Source organism: Eretmochelys imbricata, chromosome 7 (assembly GCF_965152235.1).
Source record: "Eretmochelys imbricata isolate rEreImb1 chromosome 7, rEreImb1.hap1, whole genome shotgun sequence".
Taxonomy (NCBI): domain Eukaryota; kingdom Metazoa; phylum Chordata; order Testudines; family Cheloniidae; genus Eretmochelys; species Eretmochelys imbricata.
In genome coordinates this window covers 106607894-106627336 of record NC_135578.1, presented here as the reverse complement: position 1 = coordinate 106627336, position 19443 = coordinate 106607894, and the positions used below count along the sequence as shown (strand labels likewise).

The 19443-nt window shown below is 38.1% G+C and overlaps 1 protein-coding gene across 1 annotated transcript in view; it reads left to right on the top strand.

The window, feature by feature from the left end:
* Positions 1-19443, top strand: part of TACC2 (transforming acidic coiled-coil containing protein 2) — an 86351-nt gene extending 66908 nt beyond the window's left edge. The window contains exons 9-15 of the mRNA XM_077821575.1: positions 3166-3309; positions 4336-4412; positions 7588-7631; positions 15956-16116; positions 16742-16848; positions 17704-17824; positions 19028-19443. Coding sequence (XP_077677701.1) covers positions 3166-3309; positions 4336-4412; positions 7588-7631; positions 15956-16116; positions 16742-16848; positions 17704-17824; positions 19028-19093 — 720 coding nt within the window. The 3' untranslated portion in view covers positions 19094-19443. The remainder of the gene's footprint in view (positions 1-3165; positions 3310-4335; positions 4413-7587; positions 7632-15955; positions 16117-16741; positions 16849-17703; positions 17825-19027) is intronic.

Below are 19443 nucleotides of genomic sequence, written 5' to 3'. Positions count from 1 at the left end.
TTGGTGCTGTGACTCCTTGTTCCTCTCTAATTGTATCTTTTAGTTTTGTTAATGTGACTTTTTCCCCCCCTCCCTGGCTCCTATATGTTGCTCATAAACTTTACTGACTGTAAATTCTCTCTACCTGAATTCTCTTACTGTTAGCACTGATGAACATAACACATGATACCACTATGAATAGCAGAACTGAGTAAAAGATTGTTTGGATGTTAATTCAAATTCTTAAATGATTGAGTGTTTGTGTACCTTTTTGATTTTGCTTCCCCTGAATCTTCTTGCAAACAAGTTAACTGCTGGAAATGTTTGCTGGGAGAATGAATCTGGACAAATATTGTATAATCATGGAAAACAAACTTTAAACTCAAAAAAGTGAATATTCAGAGCAGAAACATGATAGCAAGACTACACTCATCCAGTCAGAACAGAGACATGCCATATCACTTGCGTCAAATCTAGTCTAATGCAGTTTGAGTTTCAATACTTGCAACAAATGAGGTACAGAGCTGGTATTACTAGTGCACACAACACAGCAAATAATTTAAATAATAAGAGAAGGTTGCGTTCTGCTTTGAGATCATTCTGGAACAGTAATATAAGAAAAAATTATTGAACTCTATTTGCTATGAATTTTTCACCTGACCCTAATAAATAGAAAACAACTGTAATAAGCACCATAGAAATGTCTAAAAATTATATAAATAAAAGAAAATGATAACCTGTATACTCTAATATTAAAAATGAAACAACCATAATACAGAGCGAGGTATACTTAGAAACAAATTATACTTGAATTTATTCAATATAAATTTTTAAGGAAAGGAAACAGCTTCATAAATTTATGGATGAACTAAAGCAGGGGTTCTCAAGTTGGGGGTCGTGACCCTATTATGGGGGGGTGGTCGCAAGCTGTCAGCCTCCACCCCAAACCCTGCTTCGCCTCCAGCATTTATAGTAGTGCTAAATATAAAAAAATGTTTTTAATTTATAAGTGGGGGGGGTCGCACTCAGAAGTTTGCTGTATGAAAGGGGTCACCAGTACAAAAGTTTGAGAACCACTGAACTAAAGCATGATGCCAAGTCAGCATGGGATGGTGGGATTTTCACAGGGCTAGGAATCAGGAAGTTCTGAGTTCTAATACTGACTGTACCATGGACTCACTAGGTGTCTTTGGGCAAGTCATTTCACCTCTGTCTGTTTCCCAATTGGTAAAAATCTGGCTAATACTCACCTATTTGACAGGGATGTTTTGCGGATTAAATAATAGGCCAAATACTGCTAACTTTAGTGAGCCATTTATGTTATTGAATAAAGTAAGCAGGATCTGGCCCGATACTTGTACTTTACTTTGAACATAGAGGATCAAATACAACTTTTATATAAACAATGAAATACTAACAAACCCCAAAAGCACTATGAATATCTGAAACAAAGTCATAACAGTAAAGGCAAATCCGAAAGAAGCCAAATTCAAGGCACACAATCCAAAGGCTGTCATATGCAGTGTTTTTGTAGGTACTTGTTCGTATACTACTAATTGAATGACACAAGTTATGTCAGCATCTTCAGTCCTATCCTTAAACTTGGTTTAGTCTGCATGGCTACTTAGTAGATAAAGCAAGTTGCTTCTATTACCACCTTTAGTATTTTACTTAATACGTTAGCTGTTCTGTGTGTAAAGAGTTAAGCTAAACTTCCTTGACACTTGACCTTTCTTTAACAGAATTTTGTCCCATTATTCCTAGTATTATATGTGACAGATCAAAAAAATTCTTACAAGCATCAGTTCTCTTTTTTCTTAAGGATTTTGTATATCTTACTGAAGTCCCCTTTACTGCAAAGTCCCATCCACTTGCTAAAGGAGTGTGTGTGTGTGTGTGTGTGTGGTAGGGTGTTCTTGGGTTTGGTTTTTGTGTGTGTGTGTGGTTTTTTTTAATAGTGCTTATCTGAATGGTTGTTTATACTGACTTTGCACTAGTGTAAATGAGTAGCTGAGGTACATAGTAATGGAGAACCTGGCCACCAATCTCTAGTCAATCACAATTCTAGTGCCTCATTTCCCCATCTGTAAAGTGAAGATGATCATACTCCCCTCCCTTACTAAGGTATAGTGAGGTTACACTAATTAATGTTTGTGTGATGCTGAGATAGTACAGTAATGTGGGCCATGTGAGTGCTTGTGACGATTGAACCCCATTTCTGTTATCTTCTCTGAGTCCAAAAAAATTTGAAACTGTACATCATCAGCTAAAAATGCTGTTATTTCTAACAATATATTACCTATATTGTACTGTCTCTTTCACTGTCCTCTTGTTCCACATATGAAACAATTCTTGTGCAATTTTCACCCTCCACATGTTTTTCTTAAAACTGTGATGATTTATTTTTAGCACCCTCCTAATTCTCTCTTATAATCTTTCTCATTTTTTTCTGTGGCTAGCCCTGAATGCATTGTATCTTGCATTGTTTAGCTTATTATATTATTTGCAAGATAATGCATATAAGTTTTGCATAGTTGGTTTTTAAATATTTTCCCCATTTCTTATTTTATTTGCACCTTTGGGCCAAAGTGTGTTTGCCTTACTCACTCATGTAGTCCTGTTGACTTGATCTGAATCATGCAAGTAGGATGTGTAAGACTGGCCCTTTAGAATAAAACTGAATTTAATTTATTAATTTCTCGTATAGTACTCACGCATTATATACAGGTGGAGCAGTAGCATCTATAATACCATCTATAGAATATAATTTACAGTAGATAAAGTACATTGGCTGGTACAATATCTGTTAGCTTACCTTTTTCTGTCATTTTAAATATTGTTTTACTGAAACTGATTCCCCTTCAGTGATGACTGCTTCTGTTTTTTTCTTGTTTTCTTCACTCAGATGTTTTTATTGTTGGATATTTCATTTTTCTCAGGTGTAGAGTAGTTTTGAGAAGGTCTAACTCATGGCTTCCTAATTTTAGATTTCCCAGCATTCTCTTTATTGTTTTCTGTATAACAACAAAGTGGTAAATATTAATAGATTGGCACGCTTATGTTTTCCATTCATTGTAAGATCATATTTCCTCATTGTTTCATTTTCCCCATTAAATGCCAGCTGAACTATTAGTAAACCCATAATCAATGGTTAATTTCTTTTTGTTTGTTTTTTTTAAAATACAGAAAGAGCCTGCTATCCCAGGAGATGTTTCCATCTCTAAAAGTACTCTGTACTCCCGAATCAGCACTTCTGAGGCAGAAAATACCACCGATCTGCTCTACCAACAAGAAGATTTGGATTCTGCACTACGAATTGCCAGACAGGAGGTAACTTTTTATAGTGTCTGGAAATAAGAAGTTTCTTCAGTTGGTAGTTTACTTCTTTCTAGTTTTCTCAAAAGCCATTCACCTGAACTAGATGTAGTTTGTACTGAAAACTGTGGGCCTGATTCTTTTATACAGTAAGGCCCCTTTACACTGCTCTGGCAGTGTAAAAGGGACTTAAAATGGGAGTAAGTTTTATTTGCTTGGTGTAGATGAGAAGCAGACCCGGTATACGGAAATTTGTATTATTTATTTTACATATCACTATGCAGTTACCTGCAATCTATACAACTTGAGCAAAGGAATATTGGTTTATCTTTTTAAAACAAATGTTATAAGGCTTCTTCTACGTTTTATTATTTTTATGGTGCCTACATGGTGCTCCACAGAAAATATGAAAGACTGATCCCTGCCTGAAAAGATGATACAATCTGATGTTAGAAAAGCACAAACTGTGTGGATATAACAGGAGTGGGAAGGACAAGGAGGAATGTAGGTTATGGATATTATGATTCCATGGTTACTCAGTCCAGACATACATGCATGAGAACAGAACCTTTCTTCAGGATAGATCCTGAAGGCATTACTCAAGACCTACTACGAATTTAAAGATTTGGTCCCTTGTGAAATCAGATATAAGGGTACTCCATCTATAGAGGAATGGAATAGCTCTGTAAACATATCTACGTGTAATTAGGGAGGAGCATAAATTTAAACACAGGATTTACCATCTCTCAAAAGAGCTTGGGGAAGTTTGAGTTGGGTTCCACATACACACGTCTGAATGCAGACCTTATGGTTTGAAATGGAAAAATTCCTTGGGGGTGAATAGATTTGGATCCAAATCTAGATATGAAATCTTCAGCTCAGGCCTTGCTCTAGTATCAGCATTGAATATTAAATTTTAAAAGGAGTTGTGTATCCCATTAAAATATAATTTAGTTCTAGTATCTAGCTACCTAGCTGTCTTAATGAATTCCTTGGATTTACCTAATTTTCTTACAGCCTGTTTCCTCTTCCTCTGTATAGACTGTGGCCAAAGAAAGAGAAGTATCCGAGTGGAAAGACAAATATGAAGAAAGCCGAAGGGAAGTAATGGAGATGAGGTGAGGCAGTCATTGATAAGATTAATTGAATCTTTCTGCTTATGAATATCCACAAACAAACTGGGATTTGCATAAATGTATTAGTTATTTGAAATTTTTCATTATTTTTTTGAACTACACACTTTGGATTGATCCTAAATCATTTTCTGCTAGTTTTTGCTATTCTCTACTGGTGAAATTTACCACTGTTCAGATAGACATAAGGCCAGATCACCACTTTAACTGCATAAAATCCTCAAAATAGTGAGAGTTAAGAGGAGTGATGCATTGATCTCAGGCTGGTTCTCTGCACAGGGGTGAACTTTCCTCTATTCAGGCTATGTTGTTTAGTTGTCATTAGTCAGATAGATAACCTGGTATTGTTTCTGTTCCCTGGCTGAATGTATGCACCTGCACTTTTTATAGGAATATTCACACTGGTAAATTTAATAACATTTGTGCCAGTAAAATTCAATTGCATGAATGTTTGCAGAAGATGAACATAAAAAGAGCACGAACAGTAAAGGCAAAGCAGATTCATTTACACATCCAAGTGACTATTGGCAAAGAAGTTTTTGGCAGTATTCACCCAACTCTTGAGGTCATCTTAAAGCTATGCATAGAAGAAAGATCAGCTAGATTTTGTTTTTTGAGTCTATTTCTACCATTCCAAAGGGGGGTGATGAACTGTAGCTTCTTTCTGAAAGACACTGTATTTTGATACATTGAGAGGTATTGCTCAAAGGATCATTATTGCTTTTCCCTTTTGCTGAAATTTTGGTCTTAGTACCAGATGTGTACTAAATGAGGTTTTTTCCTTATTATTGGTGTCATCGCATAAATAGGTTGTACAAGACCAAATGAGACACAGGATGAACTGGTTTGTCTCACTAAACTGAGCCTGAGAATATGATTAATAGGAAAAGAAATCTGATAACAGATGTTTTAAAGGGTCTTAAAGGTTTTTAATTTTTTTGATGTATTTTTTAATTTTAATCTTATAACTTAGAGAACTATTTCAGGCCTTTTTTTTTTTTAGTCACTCCTCTAAGGAGCAAACTACCACAACCATATCTGAGGCTTTACAAGGGGGAGTGCTTAAAAACCTTTCTTTCAAAGACATTGCTTAAACGAGCATTTTACAGCAAAAATTTAACGGCCATTTCAAATGCTGAACTATTTGTACAACTCCTGCTGCTATCAAGGAGGATTGTATGCATGGATCAAGGGTAATAACGTAATAGAACTGGGGAGCTAATTGTGTACTGCAAAATGTGGACTGAATGTTAGGAAAACATTTTTTTGACATTAGATCTTCTGAGGCTGTGAAATAGTCTCACAAGGTTCTCCTTGAACTATTAAATCTAGACAGGGCAAAACACTAGAACATTTTCTGTAGCAAACAGTACTACGGTGGCAAAGAAATGGACAGGATGGTCTCCTTTCTTTCTGTTTCTAACTTGTGTGGGCTAGTCTAGCCTGGGAAATCACATTGTATTAGCACATGGTGTTTAACAACAAATTTGATGCCATAACTCCTCAGGTTCCTGTTCTAACACCATGTAACTTCCTAGGATATACAGAGCTGTTAAAGACATTATGTAGCTATTGGACTCTTCTGTGGATGCTAATAGAGCCCTTCCTTTCTAGGGAAAATTCCTAAAGCTAACTTAGTTTTTTAATTTAAATTGCCTTTTTTACAGCAAAATTAATGCTTTGAGAGCACCCTCAGCAACTCTGAACAAATCCCCAGGTGGATGCTACAGAGCTGTGCAGTTCATGCCAAAGCTCTGCCCTACTTTTCCACAAAGAGCACAGCACATGCCCTTGCATTTCCTGGCTCCAGTCCTGCAAAGAGCTCTACAAACCTGGATCATTACTGGAGTGTGGAGTCTCACTGAGGTCAACATGACTTCCCAGCTGAGTAAGGGTCATGCTTTTCTGACCCCTTGACAGGACTGGGGCTAATAGGGGCAGCATTGGGCCAATGACACTAAGTACAGTGTTCATTAAGGGTGGGCTTTACATTAATTGCGGGAGTCGCTTTTAACTCGGGTTTCACTTTGTTTTTGTTTAGATGGAGAGGTTATAAATAACTCATTTGTATCGGCTATCCCATCACTTCCCCATTTATCATCAACTTTTGCACTTGAGCTTTCTCCCACCCCAGTAACACGACCTATTTGCAATACACTTTTTCAAAATGCAGCAATTAAAATCGACTTTACAGAATACAAACAAAAAAATGTAAAAGGGATATTTTGAATACGCACTTTGGACTAAGCACATGGTTATTTTGATTTGATAGTCATATATGGCTCATCATTCAAAGCACAGCTAAGGCTAATCTCATTTCATTAGCTTGATTTGGATGTGGGAAGGAATGGATCAGCTTTTCAAATCACTTTTAATCTGCTTATTTTGGTTAACCTCTTTTCAAGAAGAAAATTCAAAACAGGATGTGACTGTATTTTTTAAAATATAGACTAAGCATAAAATTATCATTTTGCTGATTGTTTTACAGAAATTGCACAAAATTAGGGCAATCATGCTGCATGATTGACTATTTCAGGTGATTTTTCAGTCTTAAGAACTGAATGAATGTCCCTTACTTTGTATTTGACGTGCGTAAGATTTGGTAGCTATCTTTAAAATGAAAGCCTCTCATCTTTTTCCTAAAGTAAAAATAAACACAAGCTAATCAAAAGAGAGAGAGAGAGAAAAAGGAAGAAAATTGTGTTACCCTCTCTTCCCTCTTCCCCCTTCACCCCCCAACCCCGACATGAATCAAACTGCCCATGGCTCCAGATCCTAAATGAAAATATGACCCTTGATATAATTCATGATTGGTGAAGTACTTTAGGATTATTGTGAATAAAAGAAACTTGTATAAAATCAGTTTCTCCTCTCTGCCTTTTATATTCAAATGGCAAATTAAAAAATTAGAATCAACATTTGAACTGCTTGGTTGTATTGAATTTATTCGCTTATTTTTGTTTCAGAGAGTCAATAATAATGCAACAGCCTCAAACAAAAAAGGACAAGAGAGTATATGGCTTCTAAGTGTGTGAAGTGGATCTGTATTGCATTTTGCCATGATATAGAAGTGCAGCTATTTAATAGCCTTGTTATTCAAGTAAGCCATTAGCAACTATAACATTTGCAAACACAGCTTTTCTTTTCATTTCTTTTGTAGGAAAATAGTTTCAGAATATGAGAAGACGATTGCTCAGATGATAGGTAGGTGTTACTGCTATGGAATATGGTGTTGTAGACTCTGAAGAGAGCACAGAAATATGTTTATGGCTGGGGGCCTAATTCTGACCTTGGATACGCCCGTTGAACTCCTATTGACATTCATGGGAATTGTGTATACATCTGAGGGCAGAATTATGTGCTACTAGTTTAAGCTGAAAAATAAATACTCCATTCTGCAGATACTATAATCTGAAGCATTCAAGATTGTCCAAGGTTTCTCTTCTACACCAAAGCAAGCTATTCCATAGAAAACACGTCCAGAATACACAACTATTTTGGCTGAGATTCAAGAATATTTCTTGCAGAAAGGCATTTGTGTCATTTAAATTACTCTTACCAGACACACACAACTTTTTTTCTTAACTACCAGTACCAAAACTTGCTTCTTCACACCAACAGAGGCCATCTTTTTTAGGTACATTTATCCCAGCAAAACCGTGAATTAACTCCACTCCCAGATCAGAGATCACTAGGGGCCAAACCCTGAGTGACTTACTGAAGCTAATGTGGCTTTTGGAATATAAATTATGAGAGGATCTACCCCTAGAAAAGCTGGAAAATATCTGTTCACAAAATATCTTGCAAATAAAAGATTACTTACAAAGTTTCTCAAAAACAGAAATTGCAAGATTCTGGAACTCTGCTGGCATTTTAGGCCTAGCTCAAAAGGCACTGTTTTAAAAAGCTTTCTTTGAAGGACTTCCTAACCCATATTATCTTCAGATTCTGGCTTTCTTGTTATAGAAGGTTCTCAGCTTGCTAGGCGGGGGAGAGTGGCTGGTGTTGTGTCCAGCAGGATGCTTCATTTGGAGCTTTGTCTCCGAGGGCCAGGAAAGGTAGGCCAATCAGAGATAAACTTATATCTATTTCTTTTGGAAAGTGAGCTTCAGAAGGGAGGTCAGCTCAGACTAATGAATTCATCAAAGAGAGGGGAAAGTGGTTGTATTGTAATGTGCTCAGTGTATTTCTACTGATCTTTACAATATAGCATTATTTATAGCAGAGAATGGTCATGGGGAGTACCAAGTAAAGCTCTATATGTGTGGCATGTAATGTGTATGTGCCTCTGTCTTAAAAATAGACTGATAATGAGAAAAGTTTTCATTACATCTACTAGTGTATTATCATTGACATTTATAAACGTCGTTGTGTTACCCTCTGTTGAAACTGGCACTTTCAATTTTTTATGTATCATCCTGCATGACACCAAATATTTTGGTTATTTTTATCATTTCTTCTCCATTAATATAGCTAAATTTAGAGTAATATTTTCATAATGTTGGCACTTCCCCACATGTACTGCATATATCTATGGGCTGGATGTTGTGGAAGGAGTAAGGGAGTAAGAAGCTCAGAACATGAGTTAAACATATTTCATTTAAACCGGTGAATATAACAGACTTGCTTGTTTTCGCCCAAAGCAAACAATAATAATAATGATTAATAATTTGACTAATTTGCACCGACAAATCTCAACTTCTTTTGACGTAAATAGTAGAACCTTAGGGAGATACATTCCCTCCCCTGCAGATCACTGATTTCATTCACTGCAGCATTGTGCATCTCTTGCCATTCAGGTGAAAAATGTAAATAAGCATTGCATAAGTGACTTCAAAATAAGGTCTTAAACTCCTCTTCAGTGAATGCTGACCTAACTTCTCTGACCCTTTTGAATTTAAGAGCTTTAAATCCCCATTTAATTTGGATTGCCTTTGGCTGGTGCCCTGCCATTTGTAATGCACATTTTATAATAGCAGAAAACACATTGGACTGAATTCTCCACTGTTTTAGACTAGATTTCTGCTGGTGTGTCTCCAGTGAAGTTGGTAGAGATGCAACAGCATAAATCTGGCTCAGTGCTGTGGAGAATCAGGCACTAGAGTCTTCCAAATGTGGCTTTGCTGATTTCTCATACAATCTGAAATTGCTTCCTGTGTTTCATGTCCAAGATTCATCTATCCCAGGACTGAGTTGGCTTTTCCCTATGTCAAATATTTTCATCCAGTATCCCAGATAGGTCTTCTTTTTCGGGTTTTGCAGCACATGGCCAGGGAGGCTGAGGATCAGGGCCGGCTCTAGGCACCATCAAACCAAGCACATGCTTGGGGCGGCACCTTTCAAGGGGTGGCATTCTGTGCCCCCCACACACACACCCCTTTTATTTTTGTTTGTTTTGGCAGCTTTCTGCTTGGGGCGGCAAAAAACCTAGAGCTGGCCCTGCTGAGGATATATTTCCATTTTTTATGTTCGAATACTTAAGTCTGTATTCAGCCTCCACACAGGAACGAACTGCCACAACAGGAACGTAGAAAGTTCTTCAGTCTCACCTGGCCGTACATTTGGTCAGATACTACAGCTGTCCTTTTCTCCCAAGCTAGTTTGAATAGTTAACCACCAAAATACTCTTTTTCAGTGACTACTATTTCACGTTCTACTTTTAAGCTATTTAGAGCACCTTATTTTCTACCTGTTGGATGGGACTACTTATTTCCACTTACACAGTGATTTCAGTGTGACATAATTTTTGTTCAGTTAGTGCTTGGAGCTTCACAAAGGGACCTTGGTCCATGACTAGGGCTCCTAATTACTGATGCAAGAAAATGTACAGCACAGGAATTTTATAGAAAAGGGACACTGTAGGTAATAGCAAATGGGTGCCCATTACAGATGGCTTACTTTAAACTGCACACACAATTTTTCAGTTTGCAGCTTACTATGTTGTTAAAATCTTTAGCCTTTGCCTGAAGATGAACATTCAGTGTTTGAAATTTATAAATAAAATATAATTTAATAGCTGTACCTCCCAGTCAAAGCTGCTCCTATCTATTTATTTTAAAAGTAGCCTCTTAAGGCACCCATGACTAGGATGCCTGAGCTCCTTTCACTGATCCACTGTATCAATTTTATATTATGTAATGTTTGGTGAATGGAAATTGCTGTCTGTGAAATACAGTAGCTCCTCACTTAACATTGTAGTTATGTTCCTGAAAAATGCGACTTTAAGTGAAATGATGTGAAGCGAATCCAATTTCCCCATAAGAATGAATGTAAATGGTGGGGTTAGGTTCCAGGGAAATTGTTTTTTGCCAGACAAAAGGCATTATATACATTTTAAACAATTTTAAACAAGCAATTTAATACTACAATCACCATTGTAGCAAGACAGCAAGGCAGGGCCTCTGCTGTGCACCACCTGCAGCTTCTTTGCAGGCAGCTGGTGGCCTCGCAAACACTTTGTGTAGAGTCCTATTCCTGAGCAGGGCCATTGGGCCATAAAGCAACAGTGAATGGCTGGGGATGGGGGATTAGTGTGCACATGTTGTGTGTTTACAAACATACAGCACAGTCCTATAGTTGGGAGGTGCCCCCGCCTTACCCCACACAGGCACAGCCCACTGGCACTGGAGACAGTGAGGCAGGCAAGGAGGCTGAAGGTGCTGTAGGCTAGGAGAAGCACGTTGAGCAGCAGCAGTGGCAGCTTCCCCTACTCTGCAAGCACCAGGGGCGGGGGACTCAACCCTCGGCCCGCCAACTCCACCCCTTCCCCCAAACCCCCACCCTTAACCCGCCTCTTCTCCCCCCCCCCTTCCCCCTTTACTCCACATGCCGTGTCCTCGCTCTTCCTCCCTTCCTCCTGCCCACAGCAATCAGCTGGCTTGCACATTCAGGAGGGAGGGGGGAGGAGTGAGGACACGGTATGCAGGCTCCACCTCCCTCCCCAAGGACTCCGCGTGCAGCAATCAGCTGGTTTGTGGCATTTGGGAGGGAGGGGGAGCCTGTGCGCCAAGTCCTTGCCCCTCCCCACCCCCCTCCAAAACACCACAAGCCAGCTGATTGCCACGGGCAGGAGGCTGAGGGAAGAGGGGGAAGGTGCTGATCCCCAGGGTCTGCTGGTGGGCAGGTGAAGGGATGTAGGGAAGCTGATAGGGGAGCTGCCAGCTGTGGACAAAGCAGGCAGCCAAATGATGTTATAGCGAAGCGTTGCACAATTTTAAATGGAGCATGTTCTGTAATTGAGCAGGGATGTAAGATCGAAACAACATTAAGCGAGAGGACGTTAAGTGGGGAGTTACTATAGTGTCACTATGGAGTAAATTCTAAGGACCTGCAGCTGTTTTCTTTATCATTATTTCCAACAAATGAAGAATAATTAAAATTTCTGGTCTCTGATCACAGAGCAAACAGTAAGATCCTTATACTCTGAATTCAGACAAATTCATGATGCTTGTTGAACTGTGTCTAGTTGTGTCAAAACAGGATCTGTAGCAGCTATTTAGAAACATGGCTCTAAATTACGTTATTAATTTTGGATAAAGATGAGCTCACTTAATTGAATAAGGAATAGAGTCATCTAGCAAGTAGAAAAAAAGCTGATTGGCAATATACTATACCTGTACTCATGAAAAGCCAGCTGTGCATTGTTGTTGCAAACAAAGCTGCCTTAATGATAAAACAAAATAAGGAAAATAGTGTACTTCAACATGAGTACACTCACCTGAATTGTTTCTATTTATGACTGAATCCTTCTGATCTCTTTATGAAGCCATCTACTAGAAGTCAACTTAATTACAACTGAACCTAGTTCTCTAATCCCTTGGAAGGAATATTCAATTAGGTCAATAGGTCCTAGTAGAGCTTTTCTAGAATGTCTTGTCTCTCTATATAATCCATTAATGGGGATTTTACCATTGACTTCAGCAGGAGCAGGTCCTAAATTTGCTAGTTTATACATGTAGGGACAAATATTGCTCTATTTAACTCATCCAAGTAGTTCCGTTCAGTGATCTGTATTGTATGGGTGAGAGCACTGTAGCTGTCAATACATAGCTCCATACCCAACTAGTGCCTTTTTGCATATATGTCTTTGCTTTCTTTTTCATTAAATTAGTTTGTTTGCCTTAGCACCTATTGCACATTTGTACACACACACACACAGCATGCTCTGTTCATGAGAGGCTCATAGAGTGGACTAGTAACAGTGTTGCAGATCAGGATGGAGTGCAGATGAACTGTGTAAGAAAGCTTGCACTGCCCTTGTTTTCACTGTGTTGAGCTCAAGTCAATTCTCCATTATAAAATTCACTACTCTGCAGTATTAACAAGTGCTAACTTGTCCTGGCCCTTTGTAGAAGGATGCATTTCAGCAATAGTCCTTTGCTTTCGTGAGCATCATATTCATCTATAATTTTTTCCCTAAAGGTCTGTTTTGTGTTTACTTTTCACTGTTGCAATAGAAATGTATTTGTAATTTTCTCTCCAAAAATATATTCATATATTTCAAAATTAAAGGATGTTTTTAAAAATCTCATTATAAAAACAAAAGAATTGTTTGCTTTCTGCATTACAGGTTGTTAAGCATTAATTTATTTCTGCTTTCCTAACAAATTCCCTGATTTTCTATTTTGCTTCCATTTTTTTTTTTTTGCTTCTTGCTATTTGCTTGCAAAACAAATAAACAGGCAAACCTGGTAAGTAGTGCTTTTCACCAACTTTGACATATTGCTCTTTTTTTTTTTTTTTGCTTTTATTCTTTGTATTTGCCTCATCCCCATTAAATAATGCAAATGTTAACTGAGATTGAAAATAGGTTTGAAAGATATTGGGTGATACCTTTCTTTCGCTAGTATCTGTTTTTCTCTGGCTCTTTCAATAAAAATATCACTTCTAAATATAAAGGAGGATTTTCTTATTTGTGAATTGTGGACAGCATGTTCAAGTGATGTAGAAGCCATTTTAATTAAGGAATTATATAAGCTTGTATATAAATATTTATTTATAATTATCTAACTAGGATGTTGCTGGCAGTTTATTAGCTGCACAGTACTACTGCTCAGGGAAGTCACTGAAGTTAAGTAATGGAAAATATCTATTAGGTCTTCCAGTCTCACCCCAGGAAATGTTGGATTAGTTTCCATAGTGTATATTCACACTTCATCCAACCCTTTTTAAAATGCCCCAGGCAATGGGGCTTTCAACGTTTCCCTTAGGACACTGTTCTTAAGTTTCCTAGAGCTCACAGTCAGGAAGCTTTGTCCTGATAGTCTACATTTTCCTTATCATTTTATCCTTGTACCACCTAAATAATTCCTCTCCTTCTTTGGGATCTAAGTTTGGGACCTGGCCAGATGTTGGCATGAAGGCATGACAGGGACAGCATGCAAGACATGAGGCAGATGAAGTGAACACTAAATGTCACTCTTCTAATCTCCACTGGCCAGCTGAAGAGAGTGATGGTGGTGATCAGCTTTGGTGGGAGCTGGTCCAGCCCTTCTTGATATAGGGCAGCTGCCAAGATTCCAGGAGGTGGAGGGAAAGGAACTTCCTTTATGAATGTGAAGAGGTGTGTGGTGAATTCTTTACAGTGCAGATTGCCCTAGAGACAGAAGGAGAAGGAAGTCACTGAAATATCGTAGGGATTAGTGTGATTGCTGACATTGAAAAAAGGCAAAATTTTGGTTTTTTGAGTTGCCACTTAAGTGTATGGTAAAGGATTGATCCTGCAACAGTTCCACACATATGGACCCTTATTCTTGCATGGAATCACAAGGAGGTGAGATTTTGTGCAGGAGAATGGGCCTGTACCTGCAGATCTGTTTCAGGATCAGGCCCTTAAGTGGCATGTGATCCTTAAAAAAACAAAACAGAAATAAAAACTAATATTATGATGGGACTTCAGCAGAAGACCCCTGAGAAGACTGGGAAAAGAAATGAGGGATGAAAAATGGAAATGGTTCTCCCTTTATTCCCTTGTGTCTGTAGATATTCACAGCATTTCTTTTACAGATCACAGTTGAAATAAGTACGTAGAATTTCTTAACAATGATTTCTAAAATATTATTAAAGGGAAACTCTGCAAAGTGACATGGTATTGTGGGGTTCAGTGTTTCTCAATGGTTTCTCCTTATCAGATGTGTACAGTTTACAAGTGAAAGAATGTTATTCTAATTCCCACACCAGCTCATTCACCATGAGAACCACTCTGGTTTTGCATCTCATACATCACCATAACAAAAACAAATCTGCAGGCCAAATTATGCCCTCAGCCGCACTTGTGTAATGCCAGTACTATCAGTGAGTTTGCACAAATTTACTGATTGGAACTTTGAAAACCATTTTCAGTTGATGGACCAGGTGGAAAACCAGCTCACTTTCTCTCAACTGCATTGGCTCAGCAGGACTAACAAAATAAGCAGTAGAAACCTCTGAATACCCAGGAGGAAGGATGATCCGAGTATGAGAGTGCCATTTCTATGTTGTCACGTTTCCGAGTTGAACTGCACTTCAAAAAGTTTATTTCAAACTATAGCCTCAATTCAAATTAAAAATGGAACTCTTTGCCATATTTGCAAACACAATAGGGCTAAATGGCTTGTGTAAAAAACACTTCGGAAAGTTGCAAGAGAACTTGTTACCTCATCTAAACTTCCAGAACAGACTTAAGAAAACAGTATACAATTATCTTTCACAGTTGTGTTTTCTTTACAATGTGTAACTATTCAGAATGCACTCTGAAATATGGAACATTGGAATCATAGCTTGTGGTATGAAAAATGAAGCATTTTAAGAAACAGAATATCAGAGCTTCCTTTCTATATTTGCAAAGAGGTGCCAGTTTATCTCTTGAGTCCTCACTTGGAGAAAAGAGTGGTGGAATATTTTGTATAGAATCAGGCTCTTCCTTGACTTCATTCCTGGTTTTGAAGTTACAGAGATGAGAAGATCAAAAAAGATGCCATTGTACTTGACTCCTATGTTTATCATACAGATAACTTAGAAAATATAAATCTGGTGCCAAGTTTCCTGACTTGCATTGGCTACAATACACAGCAAAATCATATTTCAGTTCTACATAAACTGAAGGCCTATTTTCTCAAGAGTAATTAAATGAAGCCAGGAGTTTGTATTAGATTAATCACTATGCCAGGAGGCATGAAGATTGAGCATTACAAATAGTGCATGCCACATATCAATATAGTGCAGAAATTTAACTTATTTACGGTTAGCTCCTCTTTGGTGCAAAAAGGGAGAATCCAACCTCTCTTTCTTTAATGTGAGCAACTGAGTTCAAAGTTTATATAAATCATCAGTGTCAAGATCTGATCACATTTGTTTCTCACATCAAAAGTAAAATCTATAACTAGAGAAATTACACTGAGCATAGAATTATGCCTCTATATAATGCCTTTTCTGGATTGAATACAAACACTTAACTATTAATACAAGCTACACAGCAGAGTATCATAAAAACTACAGGTGATAGTCATTCAGTGTTCTTAACCCATTCCATACTCTTGCTTTTTTTGCAGAGGATGAACAGAGAGAGAAATCTGTCTCCCATCATACTGTCCAGCAGCTAATTGTGGAGAAGGAACAAGCTTTGGCAGACCTGAACTCTGTGGAGAAATCTCTGGCAGACCTTTTTAGGAGATATGAAAAAATGAAAGAGGTTCTGGAGGGATTTCGGAAAGTAAGTCAAAGTTTTAACTCTCCTCCTTCCAAAAAACTAAAGAAACTCTCTTATAGGTATATACAAACATTGCTTACCTTTAGCTACTGTCATTGTTTTGAGTCATTTGTCCAAGTTACAAATTGACATTAGATTGTAATGGGGGGGCGGGGGGAGAGGAGGAGATGTATGTATGTATGTGTTTATGCTTGATTATGAGGGAATAGCTCCAGAAGTATTAGAGTATTATAAAAGAACAACTTCAGACATGCTACACAGCAACTGCAGTATATATTGTGTTAATGGTGATTTGAATTATCTGTTTATTAAGAGATGGCTCATGCATAGCTAGCGTTGTTGGAATTCCGCCTGTAAGCTCTTCTGATTGATGGCCATGTCTTATAAGTTTGTACAGGGCTTCGGGCAGTGGGGCTCCCTACCCTGTAAAACAAATAATTTCACTCAAGTACAACATACGAAGTGCAGTATTGTAACTTTTTGGATCATAAAATACTGCCTCAGATGACTTGTGCGTGTAGCCATATCTTGCTACAGGAGTTTAAATCCTGTAATTTCACCAGCACAGACTGAAAACTGTCACCTTGTTTGTTGATATGCCATTGACACTTCAATCTGCTCATTTCAGAATGAGGAAGTGTTAAAGAAATGTGCACAGGAGTATTTATCACGAGTAAAGAAAGAGGAGCAGAGGTACCAAGCCCTCAAAGTTCATGCTGAAGAAAAACTGGACAGGTAATTGTTTGAGTGTTTATCTTTTCAGGTGTTTAGATTACAGGAACATCCTCAATAGACAGGCCTAATATTTTATGACTTGCAGCACTGTATGCCTGTATTTTACGTGACGGAGTTCATGTTCATCTGTGATGGAGAGGGCCTGGACTAATAAATCGCCAGTAGTTATTCTTCTTTTTTTTTCTGTGGGGGCGGGGGGCAAATCCATGGTGACAAGTGAGCACTAATACCAACACTATATTAACTGATCACAGAGAACAAAGCAAAGCCATTTGGTTAATGATAATGGTGCTCTATGAAATGGACTACATGAAGGGCCTCCTCCTAAGACAGACAGCTTCAGAGGGTTTCTTTGCTAGTTTGGTAAGATCAAGTAAGTGTTTCTAGTGCCCACTCATGTTTAAGTCTTATGATAATTATCTGAACTAAGACACACAAGAGATATTTCCAAAAGGTTAACACCAAAATTGATCTATGTCGAAAATGAAGTGACATTTGGGGTCACTTCTCCAAGGCTCTCCCAGCTTCCATCTAGTTCATGGAAACCGGAGGTGGTCATGGTCAGAGGTTTATAAAGTGCTTCAAGTGAAATCAGTTTTGTGGCAGTTAACTCAGGATTAAACTGTTGATAAAAAGAGTTTCACAGTCTCTATTCAAGGCAGGCCCGGAGTAATGAGATAGAACTATCTTATTATCTTAGTGAAAGGTGGCTGTAAAGTTTCAAGGGCACATTCAAAGTGGTGCCCAGCAACTGCCCAACCACATTCATCCGCCACATCTATTTTAGCTGTCGTTAGCCTTAGTCCTCCCCTTTGCAAGAATTAACATTCACCAGAGAAACCTGTATTTCTATAGAGCCAATGCTGAAATTGCACAAGTCCGAGGCAAGGCTCAACAAGAACAAGCAGCATATCAGGCCAGTCTCCGTAAAGAGCAGCTGAAAGTGGATGCATTGGAAAGAACACTGGAACAAAAGGTAATTTAAGCATTTCTGTACTAAAACTCAGTTACAGTGATGCAGTTTGCCAGCATCAGTTGCTCTAGGTCAGCGGTTCTCAAACTTTTGTACTGATGATCCCTTTCACACAGCAAGCCTCTGAGTGCAACACCTCCTTATAAATTAAAAAAATGTTTTTATATATTTAACACCATTATAAATGCTGGAGGCAAAGCAGGGTTTGGGGTGGAGGCTGACAGCTCGCAACCCCCCACGTAATAACCTCGCAACCCCTGAGGGGTCCCAACCCCCAGTTTGAGAACCCCTGCTCTAGCTAATGCAGTTAACCTGTCTGAACAAATTTAGAATCACAGAATGACCCCCTATGATGATGATGATTATGATGATAATTTGAAGGCTAAATCGAAGAAGAAAATTTTCGTGTATCATACATACTTCATTATAAAATGCATTGTGTTATATGCTGGGTTACAAATTGTATATTTTCCTGTTAGACTTTGATTAAGCTATATCTGTTTCCTTTTCACTAAAAGGTTTTTTAGTGCACAGAAATTGTGGTTAATTCTGTGGAACGTTAATTTTTTTATTTGTTTGTCAATTACTTTGTTTTTAAATCATGTACTTGCACCAGCTTTTATCCTTTTTTTAAGTCACGCATATTTATTGGGATTTACAGAACCAGTAGTGTCACAGTTATTCGCCGTCTGTCAGTTAGGACCCCAACCTACTTTTCAGAGCAGAACCATGCTTTGGCAGTGTTGCCAGACCATATGGGGAGGGGGAGGTAATAGAGGCCGAGGGCTGATCTACACTACCATGGTAAATCAATCTAAGTTACGCTTCTTCAGTTATGGGAATAACATAACTGAAGTCGACGTAGTCAGATCAGCTTACCATGGTGCCTACACTGTGCTGTGTCGATGGGAGACACTCTCCCGCGGACTTCCCTTACGCTTCTCAGGGAAGTGGTGTATACAAATCGGTATGAGAGCACTCTCCCATCAATTTAGCGTGTCTTCACCAGACCTGCTAAATTGACACTGTTGCATTGATCGCAGTACTATCCATTTCTATCTTTCTTTTCTTATTAGTGGGGAAAAGATGTTTTTCCTAAAATCACATAATAATAAATGCAAAAGATGCCTTATGTTTATATTTGTTTAAATGTTTATATTTTAAAAGATATTTTTGCACTATTAATTTGTTTTGTTTGTTTTTTAGAATAAAGAGATAGAAGAATTAACAAAGATTTGTGATGAACTGATTGCCAAAATGGGGAAAAGCTAACTTTTAACCAAATTTCTGGACTTCAATATTGAGTGCAATATGACCATTGGCACACTGATGTCCATATATTGATGTGGACAGGTTGTATTTTCACTTTTTCGTATGCACTACTGTATTTTCTTTCTAAATAAAGTTGATTTAATTGTATGCAGTACTAAGATGACTATCAGAATTTCTTGCTATCGTTTGCATTTTCATAGTATATTTCATAGCAAGTTGATCTCAAAGTTCCTGTATCAGGGAGATGGTCAAGTTCTCTAGTAAATTACAAGTTGCTGATCCTAGCCTTCCCTTCGTACATGAGTTCCCATGTTGGATATCTTTTGGATTTAATATAAACATGTATTACT